This window comes from Pogoniulus pusillus, chromosome 8 (genome assembly GCF_015220805.1).
Source record: "Pogoniulus pusillus isolate bPogPus1 chromosome 8, bPogPus1.pri, whole genome shotgun sequence".
Lineage (NCBI taxonomy): Eukaryota > Metazoa > Chordata > Aves > Piciformes > Lybiidae > Pogoniulus > Pogoniulus pusillus.
This window is the reverse complement of record NC_087271.1, coordinates 10,897,383-10,919,018: the sequence shown is the minus strand read 5'-3', so window position 1 is coordinate 10,919,018 and position 21,636 is coordinate 10,897,383. Positions and strand designations below refer to the sequence as shown.

The 21,636-nt window shown below is 46.0% G+C and overlaps 1 protein-coding gene across 1 annotated transcript in view; it reads right to left on the bottom strand.

The window, feature by feature from the left end:
- ATF6 (activating transcription factor 6) overlaps positions 1–21,636 on the bottom strand; it is a 115,871-nt gene that overhangs the window by 14,695 nt on the left and 79,540 nt on the right. Inside the window, exon 15 of the mRNA XM_064147176.1 lies at positions 12,518–12,602. Coding sequence (XP_064003246.1) covers positions 12,518–12,602 — 85 coding nt within the window. The remainder of the gene's footprint in view (positions 1–12,517; positions 12,603–21,636) is intronic.

Genomic DNA, 21,636 nt, shown 5'->3' with positions numbered 1-21,636 from the left:
CTGGACACGTTCCAGCACCTCAACATCTCTCTTGAATTGAGGAGCCCAGAACTGGACACAGGACTCAAGGTGTGGCCTGACCAGTGCTGAGTACAGGGGAAGAATAACCTCCCTTGTCTGTCTGGCCACACTGTTCCTTCAGCCCCTAACCTTGAACTGTAGTAGGTACTTCATCATTTCAACTTGCAGGCACTTACTAACAACATTAACTATTTGACTTCTTTTTTCTTTTAAGAGGCATCATCCCCTTTTCATCGACATGGACCTTCCCTATCACCCAATATAATTTGTATCCTAGTGTCTGTATCTCACTGATTTCAGAGTAAAGTTTGGTGAGAGCCTGCACTCACAGTTGAAATGTCTTTACAGGTTGGATGGCATCCAAAGTGTGATCCAAATTTTCCACCTGTCTCACTTGGATACCTAAAATGAGCTCATTTATTTAGACACTGTGATCAGCTCTTGCTCGTAGAAGAGTATTTTTAACACCATCTCTGTGGAGCTTCTGGCTGTGTGAGGCAAACATTTTTCTCCACAGGAGCTTCTCTGCTTCAGTGCCATTTGCTAGCTAATGAAAAAGAATCACAGAGGCAGGCTGCTGAGTGCCTACCTGGATGTGGTGCACTAATAAAGTGAGACGTCCGCTTCAGACATTTCTCCCAGCTGCACCAACAGGAGATTTACAGCTCTAGAGCCCTGCTCTGAAACAGAGATGCCTCATTCCTCAGTGTCAGGGGCAGCTTGACCTGGCAATCATTTCTTCAGCATCGTTCACCAAAAAGGCATGGGTGCTGTACAAGGATATGCCACAGTCTCTTCCTCTGAGGCTGCTACAGAACAGGATGGGATGGAGTTAGGTAATTTACAATGAAGAGGTTGGATGTCCAAAAATGTTCCTAAGGATGCTCAGGACATACTCTTCAAGCACTTCTCCACAGCAACCCTGCTACAAAGGATCAAGCCCAAAGGACACCCAGGAAACTCACCAAGAAGCACCAGAGAGAAGGTGGACTTTACGAAGAGGATGAGGAGAGCTGCAGTGTGGAGGATAGACTTGGGTGGGATATTAGGAGAAGGCAAAAGCCTCATGGCCCTGCTGACAGCAGTCTCCTTGGAGACTGCAATCCAAACACTGAAAAAGACCCTCTGTAGCTGCTGTGTTTTCACTAATCTCTGGGTTCACATCAGTGATGTTCTCAAGGTAGAACTCAAAATGTGAACCTCTTCTACCAACTCTGCTGCAGTTTTGGGTGTTTTTACAGGGTGATCTCATTATGGATAATTATGTTTCAGATTACTGCAAAAATAAAGAGCTACCAGAGCTGGCCTGTGTATCATAAACATAAAACTGTGTTTGCCACCTCTAATTTAACACTAAGAGGAATTATGTAATCTTGAATTTACAACATCTGAAGATGTATTAGGGCAGATCAGCTGGGCCCCAGGCTAGAATTATGATGTGCTGCACAAACACCGCTCCATGGAGCCCAGATGCCAGCGACAATCTCACAGACTGGGATGAACATTTGCTCTTTGCTTTGCAGGCCAACTCTCAGCACAGTGCTACCTGTGAAGCTTGGTGGGTGAGCTGGGTTGCTGATGGTGATACTACTGTGTAGTATCAGCATTCAGGGATAAGAAACATCTAGAAGGAAAGTTACCTGCAGTGAGACATACACACAGTATCACAGTATCACACAGTATCACAGTATCATCAGGGTTGGAAGAGACCTCACAGATCATCAAGTCCAACCTTTTACCACAGAGCTCAAGGCTAGACCATGGCACCAAGTGCCACGTCCAACCTTGCCTTGAACAGCCCCAGGGACGGCGACTCCACCACCTCCCCGGGCAGCCCATTCCAGTGTCCAATGACTCTCTCAGTGAAGAACTTTCTCCTCACCTCCAGCCTAAATTTCCCCTGGCGCAGCCTGAGGCTGTGTCCTCTTGTTCTGGTGCTGGCCACCTGAGAGAAGAGAGCAACCTCCTCCTGGCCACAACCACCCCTCAGGTAGCTGTAGACAGCAATAAGGTCACCCCTGAGCCTCCTCTTCTCCAGGCTAAACAATCCCAGCTCCCTCAGCCTCTCCTCGTAGGGTTGTGCTCAAGGCCTCGTCGCCCTTCTCTGGACACGCTCAAGCATCTCAATGTCCCTCCTAAACTGGGGGGCCCAGAACTGAACACAGCACTCAAGGTGTGGTCTAACCAGTGCAGAGTACAGGGGCAGAATGACCTCCCTGCTCCTGCTGACCACACCATTCCTGATGCAGGCCAGGATGCCACTGGCTCTCTTGGCCATCTGGGCACACTGCTGGCTCATGTTCAGGTGGGTATCAATCAGCACCCCCAGATCCCTCTCTGTCTGGCTGCTCTCCAGCCACTCCAACCCCAGCCTGTATCTCTGCATGGGGTTGTTGTGGCCAAAGTGCAGCACCCTGCACTTGGAGCTATTGAACTCTGCCCATCTGTCCAGGCGGTCAAGGTCCTGCTGCAGAGCCCTTCTGCCCTCCAACTCAATCACATCTGCCCCCAGATGCAGTAACATTGGCATGGGAAATACTACGTACAAGGTCCAATTTGTTTCTTAGTCAGTCTCTCCCCCCTTCATTAACAGTGTGTTCCCAAGAAAATGCCATCTGCAGCATTTATCCTGTCTACACACAAGAAGTCCAGTCACACTGCGGCTTGCCTTGCTCTAGAACAAAAAACCCAAGAGATACTTCTTCTTATATTAACAAAGGGACAAAAATGGCACAAAAGATCCTCTTAAATCATCTTCCTGTTCTTTTGAATACATAAAAAGGGTTACTTATCCAGCAATTTAGGTAAACAGCTCGTTAGGAAAAGGCACTGGGGAATAAGCCTTTATGATTTCATTTCTTGATCGTTTCCTGTCTAACTAAATAAATATGAACCCGAGTGACACAGATTGCAGTACTTTTGTGTCCAGATTCTTGAATGATTTCTTTCATACTTTTCTGAATAATTTAATCTCCTCCTTCCTGTCAAAGGCAATGTACATTAACAGGCAATGGTTGGGGAGAGCAAAGTCCCACAAAGACAACAAAATCTGTTGAGAAAAAAAGCTATTTAAGGTTGAATGTAAGCAATGATGAATTCTGGTGGCCAAAGAGATATAGGAAAGTTAAGTTATAGCATAATAGAATGGTCCAGGTTGGAAGGAACCTCCAAAGATCAACTAGTCCAAACCTCCCTGCAGTCAGCAGGGACATCCTCAACTAGACCAGGTTGCCTAGAGCCCTGTTGAGCCTCACCTTGAATGTCACTAGGGATGGGGCAACAACCACCCGGAGGAAGTCAGAGGGAAGTGTTCTGCTTTGATAACCTGTGCTTTTACATCACTCTGAAAAGAGACCAGGAGTGAGAACAGCAGCATCTTACGACAGGACTAAAATCTGTCATTTAAATGCTCTGAAAAAAATACGTTCTGCCATGATTGATTTCAATCCCAACCACTACAGCAAGCTTTATACGAGCTTGAGAGCTGAGTACATGGAATCATCAGGGCTGGAATGGACCTCAAGGATCATCTACCCTCACCCCTCTGCCATAGGCAGAGACAACTCACACTAGATCAGGATGCTCAGAGCCACATCCAGCCTGGCCTTGAAGACTTCCAGGGATGGAGCTTCCAACACCTCCCTGGGCAACCTGTTCCAGTGTTTCACCACCCTCATGGTGCAGAACTTCCTCCTAACATCCAATATGAATCTACCCACTTCTAGTTTTACTCCATTCCCCCACGTTCTGACACCCTAAAAAAGTCCTTCACCAGCTATCTTGTAGGCCCCCTGCAGATACTGCAAGGCCACAATAAGGTCTCCTGGGAGCCTTCTCCTCTCCAGACTGAACAGCCCCAACTCTCTCAGCTGTCACATCTGTCACATTAGCAAGCCACACTAGTCACCACAGAAACACAGGAACTTGACATGCTGCTTGTCCACACCTGCACACAGGAGACAGCAGACCCTGCCCTTTTCTCAGTCCAGGCTCAGTAGTTGCCTGTTGCAAAGAAGTCTAACAAAGACCTAACCATGGCTCTGATTTTGCCCTGATCAGGCATCACCACATTGCTTTCAATCCTCAACTGCCAGCTCAAGAAGCAGAATGGTGGCATTGAGTACTGTGTCCAGTTCTGGGCCCCTCAATTCAAGAGAGGTGTTGAGGTGCTGGAACGTGTCCAGAGAAGGGTGACAAAGGTGGTGAGAGGCCTGGAGCACAAACCCTATGAGGAGAGGCTGAGGGAGCTGGGGGTGTTTAGCCTGGAGAAAAGGAGGCTCAGGGGTGACCTCATTGCTGTCTATAACTACCTGAAGAGAGGCTGTAGCCAGGTGGGGTTGGTCTCTTCTGCCAGGCAACCAGCAACAGAACAAGGGGACACAGTCTCAAGTTGTGCCAGGGTAGGTATAGGCTGGATGTTAGGAGGAAGATGTTGGCAGAGAGAGTGATTGGCATTGGAATGGGCTGCCCAGGGAGGTGGTGGAGGCACCGTCCCTGGAGGTCTTCAAGAAGAGACTGGATGAGGCACTTAGTGTCATGGTCTAGTTGACTGGATAGGGCTGGGTGCTAGGTTGGACTGGATCTTGGAGGTCTCTTCCAACCTGGTTGATTCTATGATTCTATGATTCTATGATTTTCAAAATGGCTTACAAATTTACAGCACAGAGGCAGGTATTTTCCTACATCCTTGTTCAGAGGTTTGATGTTGTGAAGGATTCTCAGTGACCTTCTTAAGAAATCTTAGTAGGCATCTTTCTTTCCTCTCACAGACAGGTTGTAACCCTGCACACACAAATTCTAGAGCCTTCTACTCTTACAGTATAGCTTGTAAGGCTGTGCTGAGTTATCAGCACTTTCCACAAAATCTGGGTATAAAAGCAGGAACAATGATGGAAGTATCTCTGCAGATGATGCTTGTGAAGATGATGTGTCCTTTGTAGTACTCACTAGGGTGGCATAAGGTTCTTAGTCTGGAGTCCAGGACATGTTGCCCATCCTTGGAAGTTTTTACGGCCAGGCTGGATGTGGCTCTGAAAAACCTGATCTGGTGTGAGGTGTCCCTGCTCACGGCAGGGTGGTTGGAGGTAGATGATCCTTGAGGTCCCTTCCAGCCCTGACAATTCTGTGATTCTATGACTGCAGCTGTAAGAGGGAGCCACAGGATCTAGGACTTGTCTTGTAAGCATAAGAGAAGAATGAAGCAACAACAGCTAGAGATAGCTGGGGCCATTAGCCTCCTGGAAACCATTGGGAAGCTACTTTAAAGTGAAAGAGAAGGCTACCCAGAACGTTAAGAAGCAACCTCCAGAGCAGTCAGCTGCTGTTAAGTGGTATGTATTGTTTTAGACCTTCTTCATTTAAGGATGGACTGGGAATTCTGCTTCATATTCAGAAAGAGAGAAATGGCATCTTTTGTTTGCTTGACCCTGAAGAGGAAGTTGGAGACTTTATTTGTTCAACCCCAAGACATGGGAACTTACAGAACATTGTCACTTCCCAAAGAGCCTTTGTTTTTATTTTCCTTCTCAGCCTGTGTGGGTTCTGTTTGCCTTATGGATTTTTCACAGGCAGTTTGCTACCAGCCTTGGACATCTGTGAGTGGCTTGCAGATGGCTGTCAGCTGAAAGAAGGTTCTTTGTAGTTATATGCAAATAATCATGCTGTTTGAAGGCAGGAATTGCTCCAGTATTGATCAAAAAGCCTTGCCACTAGATGTGTTACTGACCTTCTTAGTTGGAATGTCTACTGTGATGGAGTGGGTCCAGAAGAGAGCCATGAAAATGATCAGGGGGTTGGAGCACCTCTGCTACAAAGATGGGCCGAGGGAGCTGGGGGTGTTCAGTGAGAAGAGGAGACTCTGGGGAGATCTAACAGCAGCTTTCCAGTACCTGAGGGGGCCTACAAGAAGGTGGAAGATAGACTGTTTACAAAGGCCTGTGGTGGTAGGACAAGGGCAATGGGAGGTGTCCCTGCCTATGGCAGTGGGCTGGAACTAGATGATCTTTCAGGTCACTTCCAACCTAAACCATTCTATGATTCAAACTGCAGAAGAGCAGATTTAGACTGGATGTTAGGAACAAGTTCTTTACCATGAGGGTGGTAGAACACTGGAACAGGTTGCCCAGGGAGGTAGTTGGGGCCCCATCCCTGGAGATATTCAAGGTGAGGCTCAACAGGGCTCTGGGCAACCTGATGTAGTTGAGGATGTCCCTGCTGCCTGCAGGGAGGGTTGGACCTTGGAGGTCCCTACCAGCCCAGTCCATTCTATGATTCTATGATTATTTCAGAGCACTTTGGAAGGCTCTTACGTCAGTATGATAAGAGATGCTAGGAAAGAAGGCTGTTGGAAGTGGTTGTGATCAGAGGCTGGCCAACACAACAGGGCACATGGACTCTGCAAAACTTGCCACTCTTCACAGCAAATTTCTGCTTTAAGCAGACTGCTTTGCTGCTGTGTTTCATGACAAACAGCAGCCCTTACAAGAACAGAAGTCCTCGAGAACCCAGGAACATACAATTATACAGAGTCACATCATAGAATCATATCATAGAATCAACCAGGTTGGAAGAGACCACCAAGATCATTCAGTCCAACCTAGCACCAAGCCATAGCCAATCAACTAGACCATGGCACTAAGTGCCTCAGCCAGGCTTTGCATGAACACTTCCAGGGATGATGACTCCACCACATCCCTGGGCAGCCCATTCCAATGCCAGTCACACACAGCCTATACTTCCCCTGGCACAACTTGAGACTGTGTCCCCTTCTTCTGTTGCTGGTTGCCTGGCAGAAGAGACCAACCCCCACTTGGCTACAGCCTCCCTTCAGGTAGTTGTAGACAGCAATGAGGTCACCCCTGAGCCTCCTCTTCTCCAGGCTAAACAGGCCCAGCTCCCTCAGCCTCTCCTCATAGGATTTGTGTTCCAGGCCTCTCACCAGCTTCGTTGCCCTTCTCTGGACAGGTTCCAGCACCTCAACATCTCTCTTGAATTGAGGGGCCCAGAACTGGACTCAGGACTCAAGGTGTGGCCTGACCAGTGTTGAGTACAGGGGAAGAATGACTTTCCTTGTCCTGCTGGCCGCACTATTCCCGATAGAGGCCAGGATGCCATACAGCTAGCTCCAAGTCACACTGAAGACAAGTCCCATTGTGTCACATTAAGCTAAAGACTTATCCACAATATTTGTAAAAAAACCAACATTTTCTCAGTCATGGCTGCCAGTTCCCAGACAGTGAGCAGTGGATTTCCCCAGGGGCATTCCCACCAGGTCTCTCCTTTCTTTAGGCTGAAGCATAGACACCAACCCTCAATTCAGAGAGAGCAAAGGATGGAAGAACTTTTATGTATGAGGAACTGTTTTACACAACAATCCTAATAAAATAAAAAAGGTGCTTTTGGTCTTTCTGCTGCTGCTGAGGCCACCTGTACTGATGGGGTGTACACATGGTGTGTACACACCTGCACAGAGCATGTGCTCCTGCCAACAGGAGGTGCAAGCTGTGAGAATACCTAAACCAAATCCCAAGCAGAAATGCTTTCATGCAAGTGGCTTCTAGGCTAAATGCTGAGGTCTGTCTTCTGTGCTGCAAGACTGCACAGATGTTCTCACTTGTGTGTGCTGCAAGGAGAGGACTACTGGTGGTGTGTGCTGTGCTGCAAAGCTGCAAGAGTCCTGCAGAGACAAAAGCCTTGTGCTTGGGGTAGGAAGAGTGGCTCAGCTATGCTGTACTCTATAGGTTATTTGGATTCAAAGAGTGCTATTATAGCCCACTGCATTTTTGACAGCAGTTAAGTAAATAGAAGGCTAATAGCAGATGTTTCCGTTTAAACTCGGGGACAGGCACCGCCTATATGTCAATTTGGAATTAGGGTAATGAGCCAACAAGACTCTGAATTACAATGAAAGCAAATTTAGGAATGAAATCTACTGGAGACCTCACTGGTCTCAAGTGCACAGTTAGATTTCTAAAATAATAGCTGCAATCCAGCATAACAAACATGCCTTGCTCAAAAACAAATGCCGGAGTTCAACTGTAAATTGCAGTTGGGCTTCATTCCCATGAGAAACTGCAACCTCCTTCTTCTTGGACTAAGTTCTGAAGTAACTTGGAGTAACTAAAGGTACACCAATCGTGTCCCCAACTCTAGGTACTGTCAGGCAGAATTTCTCCGAGCGCTACCTTTGTTCACAAGTGCTGGGGCTCTGTCGTGGAGCAACAAAGCTGGTGAGGGGCCTGGAGCACAAATCCTATGAGGAGAGGTTGAGGGAGTTGGGCCTGTTTAGCCTGGAGAAGAGGAGGCTCAGGGGTGATCTTATTACTGTCTACAACTACCTGAAGGGGCATTGTAGCCAGGTGGAGGGTGGCCTCTTCTCCCAGGCAACCAGCAATAGAACAAGGGGACACAGTCTCAAGTTGTGCCAGGGTAGGTCTAGGTTGGATATTAGGAAGAAGTTCTTCACAGAGAGTGATTTCCCATTGGAATGGGCTGCCCAGGGAGGTGGTGGAGGCACCGTCCCTGGGGGTCTTCAAGAAAAGACTGGCTGAGGCACTTAATGCCATGGTCTAGTTGATTGGTTAGGGCTGGGTGCTAGGTTGGACTGGATGATCTTGGAGGTCTCTTCCAACCTGGTTGATTCTATGATTCTATGATTCTATTGGAAAAAGATGGAGGACAATGTAGAATAGAATAGAATCAACCAGGTTGGAAGAGACCTCCAAGATCATCCAGTCCAACCTAGCACCCAGCCCAGACAGAATCCAGATTCTGTCTTCATAGACACTTTGGTTCCTTGCACTGCTACTTCCTTTCAGTTTCCAATTACCACAGGTTTTTGGAAGGTCCCCACAAACACCAAGTCTAGAAACACTTTTGGTTTAGAAAGACAAACACGTGGTGCTTCTGAAATAAATAGAAACATAGAATCATAGAATCAATCAGGTAGGAAGAGACCTCCAAGATCATCCAGTCCAACCTAGCACCCAGCCCTACCCAGTCAACTAGACCATGGCACTAAGTGCCTCATCCAGGCTTTTCTTCAACACCTCCAGGGATGGTGCCTCCACCACCTCCCTGGGCAGCCCATTCCAATGCCAATCACTCTCTCTGTGAAGAGTTTCCTCCTAACATCATGCCTGTGTACTTCCCCTGGCACAACTAGAGGGTGAGGATTAGCATGTACCAAGGTGTAACCAGTTACTAGACTTTTTAAAAAAATCAATACTTAAACATATTTAACATATGTTCACCTACCAAACATATTTTGGGATGCAAATGTATTTCTGTGTGCCTGCAGACAAGCCCTCAGTATGGATTTTGCTGGCTTATCCTCATATGCTTGCAGAGGGGCATGGGTGATTCAGGTTGACCATGAGAAGCAGCAAATAGGTGAAAGTTACAAAGTATGGACATTTTCACTCTCTTACGACATAAAAGCACCAAATAATTATTAATCAAGGTTTCATCTTGAAAATGAGTAATACTCTGCTGCTGCTTTGTATAATATTCTTCTCTTACACATCCACCTTATTGAAAGCACTCATGTGCACACACACTCCCCCCCCCCCCCCCCCCCATCTGCTACAACAGCCCTCAATAAAGGAAGGACATGGACCTGATGAAGAAGGTCCAGAGTAAGGCCATGCAAATTATCAGGGGGTTGCAACACCTCTACTGCAAGGACAGGCTGAGGGATCTGGGATTGCTCAGCCTGGAGAAGAGGAGACTCCAGAGAGACCTAATAGCAGCCTTCCAGTATCTGAAGAGGGCCTATAAGAAGGGTGGAGAGAGACTGTTTACAATGGCCTATGGTGATAAGACAAGGGCAGTGGCTTCAAATTAGAGCAGATTTATATTGGATGTTAGGAACAGGTTATTTACCATGAGGGTGGTAGAACATTGGAATGTGTTGCCCAGGGAGGTGGTTGTGGCCTCATCCCTGCAGATATTCAAGGTGAGGCTCGACAGGGCTCTGGGCAGCCTGATGTACTTGAGGACATCCCTGCTGACTGTAGGGGGATTGGACTAGATGACCTTCAGAGGTCCCTTCCAGCCTGGACTGTTCTATGCTTCTGTGATTTTCTGCTGAGATTGCCATTTACAAAGCACTGCCACTGGCCAGATTTACCCCAAATCTTCCCTCCAACAAAAACTCTTCACGCTACAAACTCTGCTTTGCTTTGTACAGTGCTGAAAATTGCCAGATCAGTCTCACAGAACCACACCACTCATCTCCATGAAGAGCCATGCAGCACAGCAAACAGTAACTCATTTTACTTCCCATTCTGTGTCCCTGTGCTGTTCTCTCTTTGAAGCTGGTGGTGGAAATAACTTACGTCAACTAAAGGCAGAGTCTCTAGTAGAGCTCAGAAGGCACTGGAGCAAAGTACTACCAGAAAAGGATGGCAATCCTACTGGGAAAAGGCTTTGGACTGAACTGCAAACTGCTTCATGTTTGGGAACTGTGTCATGGGTAAACTTCAGTACACAGACAAATAAAGATGCTGCAGAAGAAAGTTCCTGCAGGTGAAGCTCCTGCAGAAGAAAGTTCCTGCAGGTGAAGTTCTAAAAACGTTTAAAAGCAAATGCCACCTCACTTGGATTCCTTCAATCTCTCCTTCCAGGGCTGTGGCAGAAAAAAGGAAGGGCAAGTAAGTGGCAGTGGGAGAGGTTTCCCTTCTTCCACAGAGATCTGGCTAAGGCACAAAAAAAGGCAGGAAGGGACAAGTTCTTTCAATTCCTCCCAGGGTGACCCATCCTCTGCTAGCAGCCAATGCTCTGCAGGTGAGCAAAGAATTAAGGTGGGCTTAAAATAAGAGCAGACAGCTGGGAGGAAAGCTTTGCTGTCGGCTAACTTCCAGATGCTAGCTCAGGACATGCTCAGTCCCTGGGGAGGCAGAACAGGGTGGAGGAACAATGTTCTCAAAGTAGATAAAAGGATTCTTCTCCAAACAGGGAGATTGTCTCTTCTAGGTAATCTACTGCTAGCTAAACTAAAAATCAAGCCAAGTTACCTACTGGCTCCTGTACATCCTGTACACTTTTTCCCTTGTACCTGGCTGGGTGTCATAGTGAAAGCAGTGCTTGAAGCTGTTGTTTACTGAATGCTATCCTTGTTTCTCATCTATTTCAACATCTCTGCCCAAATCCCTGGACAGTTTGTTTTATTTCCTGGATTGTGCTGATGTTCTGAAGAAAAAAAAATCCCAAAGAACTCGAGCAACTATCATTTCACAATGTTTCCTTATTAATGAAGGCTAAGATTTGTCACTGGATTCTGATGTGCATTTTCCAAACCACATGTACTCCAGCAACTGAGAAAGCTGTTTCAAGCAAAACAAGCCTCAGTAAGATGTTAAGAAGAAATACTTTGTCATTTAGAAGTGTTTGTTCTTCAAGTGATACGGTGCCCATTTGCATGTGACAGTTCAGCTCAGCCAGAAAAGGATTTTTGTAAGGGACATAAAAAGAAAGTTTCAGGCAGAGTAAGTGCCAAAACCAATTCTGATATGTCTAATAAAAATCCCCCTAAGATAGCTGGTCAGAGATTATCATGCTTGATTTACAAGGGAAAATGTAATTAGCAAAATGGGGAAAGCCTGAATCAACTTTTTTTTTTCATTTCCTTTAGTTTATGGAAATTCAGATCATGTTTTCAGCATGCTTCAATTTACACCTCAGTTTCTAAAAGGTATTATGGGCACAGATATGAAGACCCTGTTAGAGGGTTCCTGATGTGTTTGGTGACTCTGATAGCCACCCTGGCCCAGTTTGGCACTTCCTCATCATAAGAATTAATGTGGGACTGAAATGCAGCGCAGAAACATTTCTGTTTGGTAACAAGGCTGTGCCTCTAGTGCAAAGCTGTTTTCTCTGCTGTCCTGCAGCCCTGTAACATGATGATTATTAATCCTGACCGTGCAGTGCTGAGAGGTCCTGCTCATGCTGAGTGTTGTATAACACAGTGGTAAACAGCTGATGGAGCCGAGGGAAGGCAGTCAGCATCCTAACAAACCAGCAAGGCCAAGGAATTTGCCCTTCTTAGCAGGCGTAGGAGGAACCCAAATGAGAGGATGAGGACAGGCTCCACGCTCGCTGAGATCTTTGTGGCCACCAAATTAAAGAAGTTAGATCACATTCAAGTAACCCTTATTCAGCTAAAAATCACTGGGACTGGGCAGCACCATCCCTGTCCTTGAAGGAGCTAGGAGGAGATGCTGCAGAGCTGCTGGCCCTGTCCTTGAAGGAGCCAGGAGGAGATGCTGCAGAGCTGCTGGCCAAGTCACGCAGCCTCTTTTTACAGTCTCGGTGACCAAGCGCTGGTGATTTGCCAGCACTCCAGTGGGGACTCTGGCAACAAAGTGCCTAATAATGACCTGACTGCCTTCTTTGTCAAAACTATAACAAGAGACATTTGGTCCAAATTTGGGTTCCACATACAAGCCAGGCACATCTTTGAAATAATCCTCCTGTCACTTTCATGTTTTGGACTTACCATTGATGTTTACAGCTGGCAACACTATAGACATCTTTGGTCTTCTGGTCTTGTTATGTGTGGTGGCTGGCAGTAACAGGTGGTCCTGGAAAACAGGGTAAAAGATGTGTTAAATCCACTCTGAAAGTACAGAGCTGGGAAAATTCCTTTCAATTCTTACAGGCATTCCACACTAAACTATTTATGACAGCTTAGCAAATTCACATTGTTGAGGGAGTCTTCCAAAAGTCACAGCAATTGCTCATGCTGTGTTAAGTGTGAAGAAACCTCTATCACATGCAGCAGAATATGAAAACCCTTGATCATATGGAAAGAAATGGGAACTACTTATAAGGCACTCATTCAACACAGTGCTTATGTATATGATTAAAGTAATTTAACTTGACTTCAGTGGCATTTAAACATGTGGTTGAGGGCTGTGCTGAATCGGAGCCTTTACTTGTACTGCTCTCTTCTTCATACATAAAATGCAACCTTGCTGTGTCTGTGTGATGGTTTGGGTGTTCCCCGCCCCTCCACACTTTAGAAATCACCCAGACTAAACTCAGCCAGCTCAGGGAATATGAATGAAGCTTATATTGACAGCTTAGCACAATGTACAAGCAGATATTTACAGTATGTACAGTTATATACAGAAATATACAAGCTAAAAGGTAATCACAGAATCATAGAATCAACCAGGTTGGAAAAGACCTCCAAGATCAGCCAGTCCAACCTAGCACCCAGCCCTATCAGTCAACTAGACCATGGCACTAAGTGCCTCATCCAGTCTTTTCTTGAAGACCTCCAGGGATGGTAACACAACTCCCCTCCCAGAAACCTGAGTCCCCAGGAGGGGCTCTCAACCACCCCTGCACCTTCCCCCTGCCCCTTTCAACCTTACCCTGTCTTAAGGAAGAATAGAGGTTTGGCCAAGAGGTTACGAAGCAAAGTGGGTTAGGCCAAATGGAAGGTGAGGTCAGGGAGATGCAGTTCAGTCAGCAGCCCAAGGCAGAGTGCGACAAAATGGTGAGAGTGTTATCTAATGTTTTCATTTCTTCTTCCCAAACTCCTTTGTGAGGCTCTGAGGGAAGTGGACATCACCATTGTTTTCCTTTCACAGAGAGCCAATGGCATCCTGGCATGGATCAGGAAGTGTGGCCAGTAGGACAAGGGAGGTTATTCTCCACCTGTACTCAATACTGGTCAGGCCACACCTTGAGTCCTGTGTCCAATTCTGGGCCCCTGAATTCAAGAGAGATGTTGAGGTGCTGGAACGTGTCTAGAGAAGGGCAACAAGGCTGGTGAAGGGCCTGGAACACAAACCTTATGAGGAGAGGCTGAGGGAGCTGGGGGTGTTCAGCCTAGAGAAGAGGAGGCTCAGGGGTGACCTCATTGCTGTCTACAACTACCTGAAGGGAGGCTGTAGCCAGGTGGGGGTTGGTCTCTTCTGCCAGGCAACCAGCAACAGAAGAAGGGGACACAGTCTCAAGTTGTGCTGGGGGAAGTATAGGCTGGATGTTAGGAGGAAGTTCTTGCCAGAGGGAGTGATTGTCATTGGAATGGGCTGCCCACAAGGTGGTGGAGTTGCCATCCCTGGAGGTGTTGGAGAAAAGCCTGGATGAGGCACTTAGTGCCATGGTCTAGATGACTGGATAGGGCTGGGTGCTAGGTTGGACTGGATGATCTTGGAGGTCTCTTCCAACCAGGTTGACTCTATGATATGGACCTTTCCTGCAAGGGAAAATGTAGCCTCTCTTAAGGTTGGGGTTTTTTTTTTTGCTGGTGGTGAACTTAACTTGCTCAACCTGCTATTAGATGCTGAAGTAACAGAACACAAAGTGCCAGTCCAGGCATCTCCTGTATTATTATGCTATGCCGATCTGGATAGAGTAAGGAAAGACTGCTAAGGACAAGGGAAGCTCCTTATGCCTCTCATAGCTTTGCTTCCCTGACAGAAGGCTGTTGTTTCACTGCATACATCAGGCATTGTGAGAGAAGTGTACTTCCTCTTTCTCAGTAACTAGGAACAAAAGATTGTGTTTGTGTTACTGACAAACTGACGTTAAATTTCTAACTCAGGCTCTAGTGAAAAAAAAAACAACTCCCTGCCAATCACTAAGTATCTTTTCCAGGTACCAAAGAATTCATGGAAAGAATTCAGTTCCCAGTCTCTCTGTTTGCCCCTCTCCCAGCATCAAATTCACTCTCAGTGTCTCTGAGAAGAATGAAAGCCAGCAGGTACCACTGTGTCAAGCATGTGGATACCAACTCATTAAGAAGCTTCTGCAACTGTCCTAAAACCAGATGTGAACATCTGCCTTGCACTTCTCCAAAGCCAGTATCTGTCTCACATGGTTGAAAAGCAGAAGTAAGTTTGATGCTCTTGTCTCATTTAATCCTCTCCCATTTGTAAGACTCCCACGATGTTTTACAGACTCAGCTTTTCAGCTCCCTGCTTAGGGGCAAGAACAAATTTCTCATGCTTTTGGCCAAGGTTATCTTTCTGGCAGACTGAGTCAGACTTCCTTCAGGACACAGTTGTTAGCATCTTAATGTCAGGGTAACTGCATTTTCTCCACTTTCATATGAAATGCTACATTGATATGTATAAAATTTGGGGAAATGAGTTACATACAAAGTTAGGTGTTAAATATATCCAGATATTCTGTAGACAGAGTGCAGAAATCTCACTCCCTCTTATTTTCCCATCAAAAAACACCCCCCCCAACCCCCAAATGACTGACCATGAGAAGAAAACATTACTGGGTTTGATGGCTGTAATTAAAAACATCTTGGTAGCAGAATTCTAAAACCACTCTGCTACAATTCTCAGACTGCATATGTAATTCCCATTTCATTTTTAACCACTGAGATTAAGACAAGGCTCAGTAAGACAATGAACTTTACAGAGAAATCCTTCTTGAAATTCAGTGTTCCCAGGGGGAAACAGGCCAAAGATAAGACACTTGTGAAAACTACATTTTGTACCAATGTCCTTGTCATGATTTGATGACTACTTTTAATATTGCTTAAAACATGTTTATGCTGTTTTTTGTTTTAATTGCTTTTTCAGTGCTTCTGAGAGTCCACAACATGCATGGTCCTACATCTGGCTCGGGCAATTCCAAGCATCAATACAGGCTGGGCAGTGACTGGCTTGAGAGCAGCCCTGAAGAAAAGGACTTGAGTGTGCTGGTGGATGAGAAGCTCAACATGAGCCAGCAGTGTGCATTCACAGCCCAGAAAGCCAACCAGATCCTGGGCTGCAACAAGAGAAGTGTGGCCAGCAGGTCGAAGGAGGTGATTGTCCCCCTCTACTCCACTCCGGTGAGACCCCACCTGGAGTTCTGTGTCCAGTTCTGGAGCCCCTATTACAGGAAAGACCTGGACATGCTGGAACGTGTCCAGCAGGTATTTCACCCTACACTAATCATTAGAGATGACAGGACCCCCAGAGATGTCTGCTACTCTCCACTGACTTGAGAGAGACTAAGATCTAGTTCAGATTGGTCAACCAGCACCCAAACACCTGAAGCTGTATTAAACAAGTCCTACCCAGACAGTCTTCCTTCCCTGTCTTAGAGAAACAAAAGGAACATTGTTTTTCAGACAGACATTCAAAGCCAAAAGAAATGTAAGCAGGACAGATACATAAAATGGCTCTAGTGCAATTTGGTGTAACCTAGGAAGCAAACTCCTCTTACACAAGAGAGCTCGACACATCCTGCTGAGCCACACAAAACCCTGTTAGGGACAGAAACTGCTGAGATAAAAACCTTGGTCCCTATTATCTGTGCACTGTTACTAGCAATCCCTCCACACACAACCCTCCAAGGGAATCTCAAAATGCACATAGGGAACTACTTTTGATGAGTCACAGAATTACAGAATGTTGGGGGCTGGGAGTGACCTCAAAAGCTCATCCAGTCCAACCCCTCTGCCAGAGCAGGATCACCTATACCAGACCACACAAGAATGTGTCCAGGTGGGTTTTGAATATCCCCAGAGAGGGAGACTTGCTGCTCTGCTAAGTCATTACAATTAACTACTCATTAGTACTCAGACTCTGAAATGTCTCCTAAAACTATGCAGCAAAGTGGCAAGCTCATCCACAAGTTCACCTGCTTATTTCTCTGGTCTACCAGAGCAGTTTGCAGCATGAGAGGGAAGACCCAGAGCCTTCCACTCCCACAGCAGACAGTGAGACAATGAAGTCGCTTCCACTCACATTAGCTTATCCAAATGTGCTTTGGAATTGGTGCAAAACTCTTCAGTGTTTCAACATCAGCTTTGCAGAAGACAGATATATAAAAGGCTGTAAAATGCAAACCAATACCAGGAGCTGATGAGCACAAAGCAGAGACTGTTTGGAAGCTGGACACTGCCCACCTCTACTACAAAGCACCACTTAAAAAATAACAGAATTAAGGAAATTTATGAAGCTCCCTAATACTCTTTACCTTTTATATGCCAGAGTGTCCCTCAGACAATCAGTCCTAACTTGCAAACCCACATTCTACACTGAAGGCAAAGGCAGCAGCGAGTACGCTGCAGGGTGTCATAAATACTTTGCCTGGAGTTTGGCTACCTACAACACTCTCAAGCCAAACAGTCCACAATTTTTATTGGAAAACAATACCTAATATTTATATGCAACATAAATCATAGAATCATAGAATCAACCAGGTTGGAAGAGACCTTCAAGATCGGATGATCCTAGCACCCAGTCATCACCAATCAACCAGATCCTGGCACTAAGTGCCTCAGCCAGGCTTTGCTTCAACATCTTCAGGGATGGCAACTCCACCACGTCCCCAGGCAGCCCATTCCAATGCCAATCACCCTCTCTGGGAAGAATTTCCTCCTAACATCCAGCCTATACTTCCCCTGGCACAACTTGAGACTGTGTCCCCTTCTTCTGTTGCTGGTTGCCTGGCAGAAGAGACCAACCCCCACCTGGCTACAGCCTCCCTTCAGGTACTTGTAGACAGCAATGAGGTCATTCCTGAGCCTCCTCTTCTCCAGGCTGCACACCCCCGGCTCCCTCAGCCTCTCCTCACAGGCCTCAAATGAGTGCAGGAATTAGTGATCAGGTAGAAATAAGACATTTGGAAGCATTGTTTGAATGTACCTCTAACATGTAAAAATATTTTCCCCTGTCCTATCCGCTGAAGTGTGCTGAATTGCATCTCAGAGGAGTGTGTGAGGCTGTTACTCATCCCTGATTTCAAACACTAGTCAAAAGTACCTAAAATTAAAATGCAGTTTGTGATATTAAGACACAGTCTAAAACTGAAAATGGATAAAAGCAAATCTTAACAGTCAGCATTTGGCCTGGACAAGGATGAACAAGAGGCAGAATAAATCACAGCCATTACCCAACAGCAGATGGCCTCGTCTTGGGCCAAGACCTGCACTTAGATGAGATGACAATTTAAATAGATGATGCAGACCTGAGACTGCTGGCAGAATGACTGGAAAAATATCAGCCTGGAAAGACAATATTCCAATAAGACCCTAGCTTTTCCATTCTCATTTTGCTTTTGATCATCTCCACAGATCAGTGATATTGAAGCCAGATGAAATGGACAGATAGATAAATATAGATACTAAAAATCCAGCCACAAATGCATTACCTTAATCTAATAAGCTGGGATACAGAAACACATTTTTAACCTGGGATAAGATATTTATTAAGTCCTTGTCACCATGAACTATTCAGGGCACTATCTAATCAGAATATAATTAACCAGAACTGTAACCATTTAGAAACTAGGCCCCTTTATAGAATGAAATTCCTCACTGATGCTTTTCACTCTGAACTGTAACCATTTAGAAACTAGGCCCCTTTATAGAATGAAATTCCTCGCTGATGCTTTTCACTCTGATGGCTATTTCAATGCCTGCTGATGTACCTCTGGACTCAAAAACATATGGAACAGCAATAAAGAGTTTTAAAGCTTCTTACATAAGATCAGCGTTGTCAGGCCTCTAACAAGGACTAAGCTTCGGGACCTCAGGCATCTCTAACTCCCACAGTCAACTGGCAGTGGAAGTGCTGCTCCACTATGCTAGACTATTTCACAACTGGCTGCTCCTGCTGCTTCAGCCTGAGTGTCACCTCGTTTGCTTCTGACAGTCCCTACCACCTAGAAGCACAAAAACTTTCAGGCATCTTAGCTACCATATAAAACAATCCCTAAACCCTGCCATAGCTTGTAACAAAAAGAAATCATCGCTGGATGTTTTCATCACACAGAGAGAAAAGAATCCCACTCAGGGGTCTTTGAAAAAGCCAAACTCAAACCCACAGCTATCATGCTTTCCTAAGTCTGATGCATGTGCTTTGGTTTGCCTTTCGCAACGCACGTCCCACCAGCAATGCTGCACCCAGCAACAGACGTAGCAGTGTGCTGCCTGGCTACAGGCAATCTGTGGAGCTCCTCCTCCATTTCTGTGTGTTTGAAAGAAAACATAATGGAATTAATCTTTGCAGCATGCCTGTGACAGAGGAAAATATGACCAGTGCCATGGGGAATGTTGAGAGAAGTGCACACATCTGAGGGATAGCCAAGTGACATGGCACACAAAGGAAGGGATTTTGAAACCTGCCAAGGCTCTGCACTCTCAGCATGAGCTCTTTCCTCCTGCCCCTGAGGTTCCTTGTCTGTCCCATCAGTTCCCCTAGATTTTTATTACCTTCTTAGCTGCTGTGCTGAGGTAGGGGTATTTTCCAAAAGCATTTTCCTACTCCCTACTAGAAAATGTCACCTAACTCGATTTCAGTGTGTTTCCTTAGAGTGTACTTAGCACATCTGCCTACGCAGACACTGCTTGTCATGCTACTGAAGGGCAGAGCTATGCCTCTGACCCCTCCCACTGGGTTGGAGTATGCATCCTGCAAAGTACTGATGTGATCCACATGGGATCCATGACCACTCCTGCAAGATGGGCTCTGACTCACTTCTCATCTCTCTTCTCACAGAGACTTCCACAAGTTGTACAAAGGAGCCCCACTCTCCATGAGAGATCTATCTGGAGAAGAGGAGGCTCAGGGGTGATCTTATTACTGTCTACAAATACCTGAAAGGGCATTGTAGCCAGGTGGGGGGTGGCCTCTTCTCCCAGGTAACCAGCAATAGAACAAGGGGACACAGTCTCAAGTTGTGCCAGGGTAGGTATAGGCTGGATATTAGGAAGTTCTTCACAGAGAGAGTGATTTCCCATTGGAATGGGCTGCCCAGGGAGGTGGTGGAGGCACCGTCCCTGGGGGTCTTCAAGAAAAGACTGGATGAGGCACTTAGTGCCATGGTCTAGTTGATTGGATAGGGCAGGGTGATAGGTTGGACTGGATGATCTTGGAGGTCTCTTCCAACCTGGTTGATTCTATGATTCTATGATTTTATCTCTGAGGAACTAAGACATTTGTTACTGTAGGGGAACAAAAGCTCCAAGGAGGCTGGACTAAAATACCAAAGAAAGATCTTCATGTGCTGTTCTTGTAAGTTGTCTTGATGAGGAGATGTGATCTTTACCAATGCCTTGGAGACCAGCTATGGGCTAAAATATTGCAACTAACAAAGACGGTTGCCAGAGCAGAGTGGGCAAATAGAGCCAGGCGCCTTGGCACACCAAAGGGTAGTCTCTCCAGGCAGCTTCAGATTTCTTACAGTAAACAAACACTGTAGCTGGGCATTTTTTCATCTCTGTTTATGAGTAAGAAGTCTCCCAGGGATATGTGTCTCAATCTTTCCCAGCTTGAATCTTCACGCTGTGAAATCTAGGACTGTGTTACAACCACTCTTGATATAGGCTGAGAAGCTTCTCGCACCCCACTCAAGTGCTGGCAGCTTCCCAAAGCTGCTGGGGATACAATTTTTCTTTAATGGCACTACTTTTGGTAGTGCTCAACATGTCCTGACAGCTTAAAAGCTCACCTACTAACTATCTGACCACATTTAGTGATCTCAGGATGAGGTGGCTAGAAAGTGAATAGGTTTACAATTACAAGAAACTGTGCACCAAATCCAAATACTGTCCCTCAAACCTATTTTTCTCTGCACATCTTCAAGGATTTCAGGTCAATGGGACGAGAGTGGACCTCCTTTTAGAGCTATTCTTTTGGCCATACAAAGAGAGAGAAACAAAACTGTGCTTTCGTGGGCCCAGAAAGCTGCGCACAGCTTCAGAGACTGCCCTGTACAGGTCCTGCGAGGAGCTGGACTTTTGAAGGCACTGAGCTGAGGGGGCCAAAGAGCTTCTCGATCATCAAACAGATTTCAGACTTTCTGAAAAATTAACAGTAATTGTTTCAGGCTGTTGCCAGAGATGGGAATGTTTTGTTCTGCTCTCCTACACAGACTGCTGCTGACTGCGAAACGGTACCTGTGTGAAGCTGCAACTTGATTGTCAGCAGAGCCAGAGCAGCTCTCTAGACACTAGAAAAGGAGGCTGCTCTTCAGGAAAGAGATCTTACTGCAATGCACTTACAGCCTAGAGGCTGATTCTCATCTATCCCAGCAGTTTCCAGCACTGCACAGAGCTTGGTGTAAATGAGAATCAGGTCCTGGCATATCTGCTTCTGGTTTCCTCTGTCAGTTTGAAGAGGTCGTGTATGAAAGTTTACAAATTTGTAGAGGAAATGGCTGTATAATTTCACTATTGATTTGTTTGGATGATGGCAACCATATGGTGTCCTGAGGATACAGCACACTGGCTACAACACTGGTCCATCCCAAAATGCCTGAAGTTCCTGCAACATTGCTTTCACAATCAGTGGACATTAAACAGGGCAGTAACTGTAGAGAGGAAGCTGCTTCTGAAACAACTTCCACCTTACCATTTCAATCTGATCCTTGTATCTGAAAAGCATTGGGATGGCTTAAAGAGAGGAAACTAATTAAAACCTCTACACAAATTGTGACTCATAGCCACAACACTTGCTCATTATCCCTTGAACTGTAAAGCTGCCTTGTTTTTGAAGTCCTTGTGTCTTTTTTTTCTTTCCTTTTTGTTTTTTTTTAGAGGAAGACCTTATAAATCCAAGTCACTCCATCATGAATCCTTACAGGGGATCCATAACATGTAAAAACAAGTATGGGAGTGAGTGAAAGATGGGATAACAACTACGAGGAATC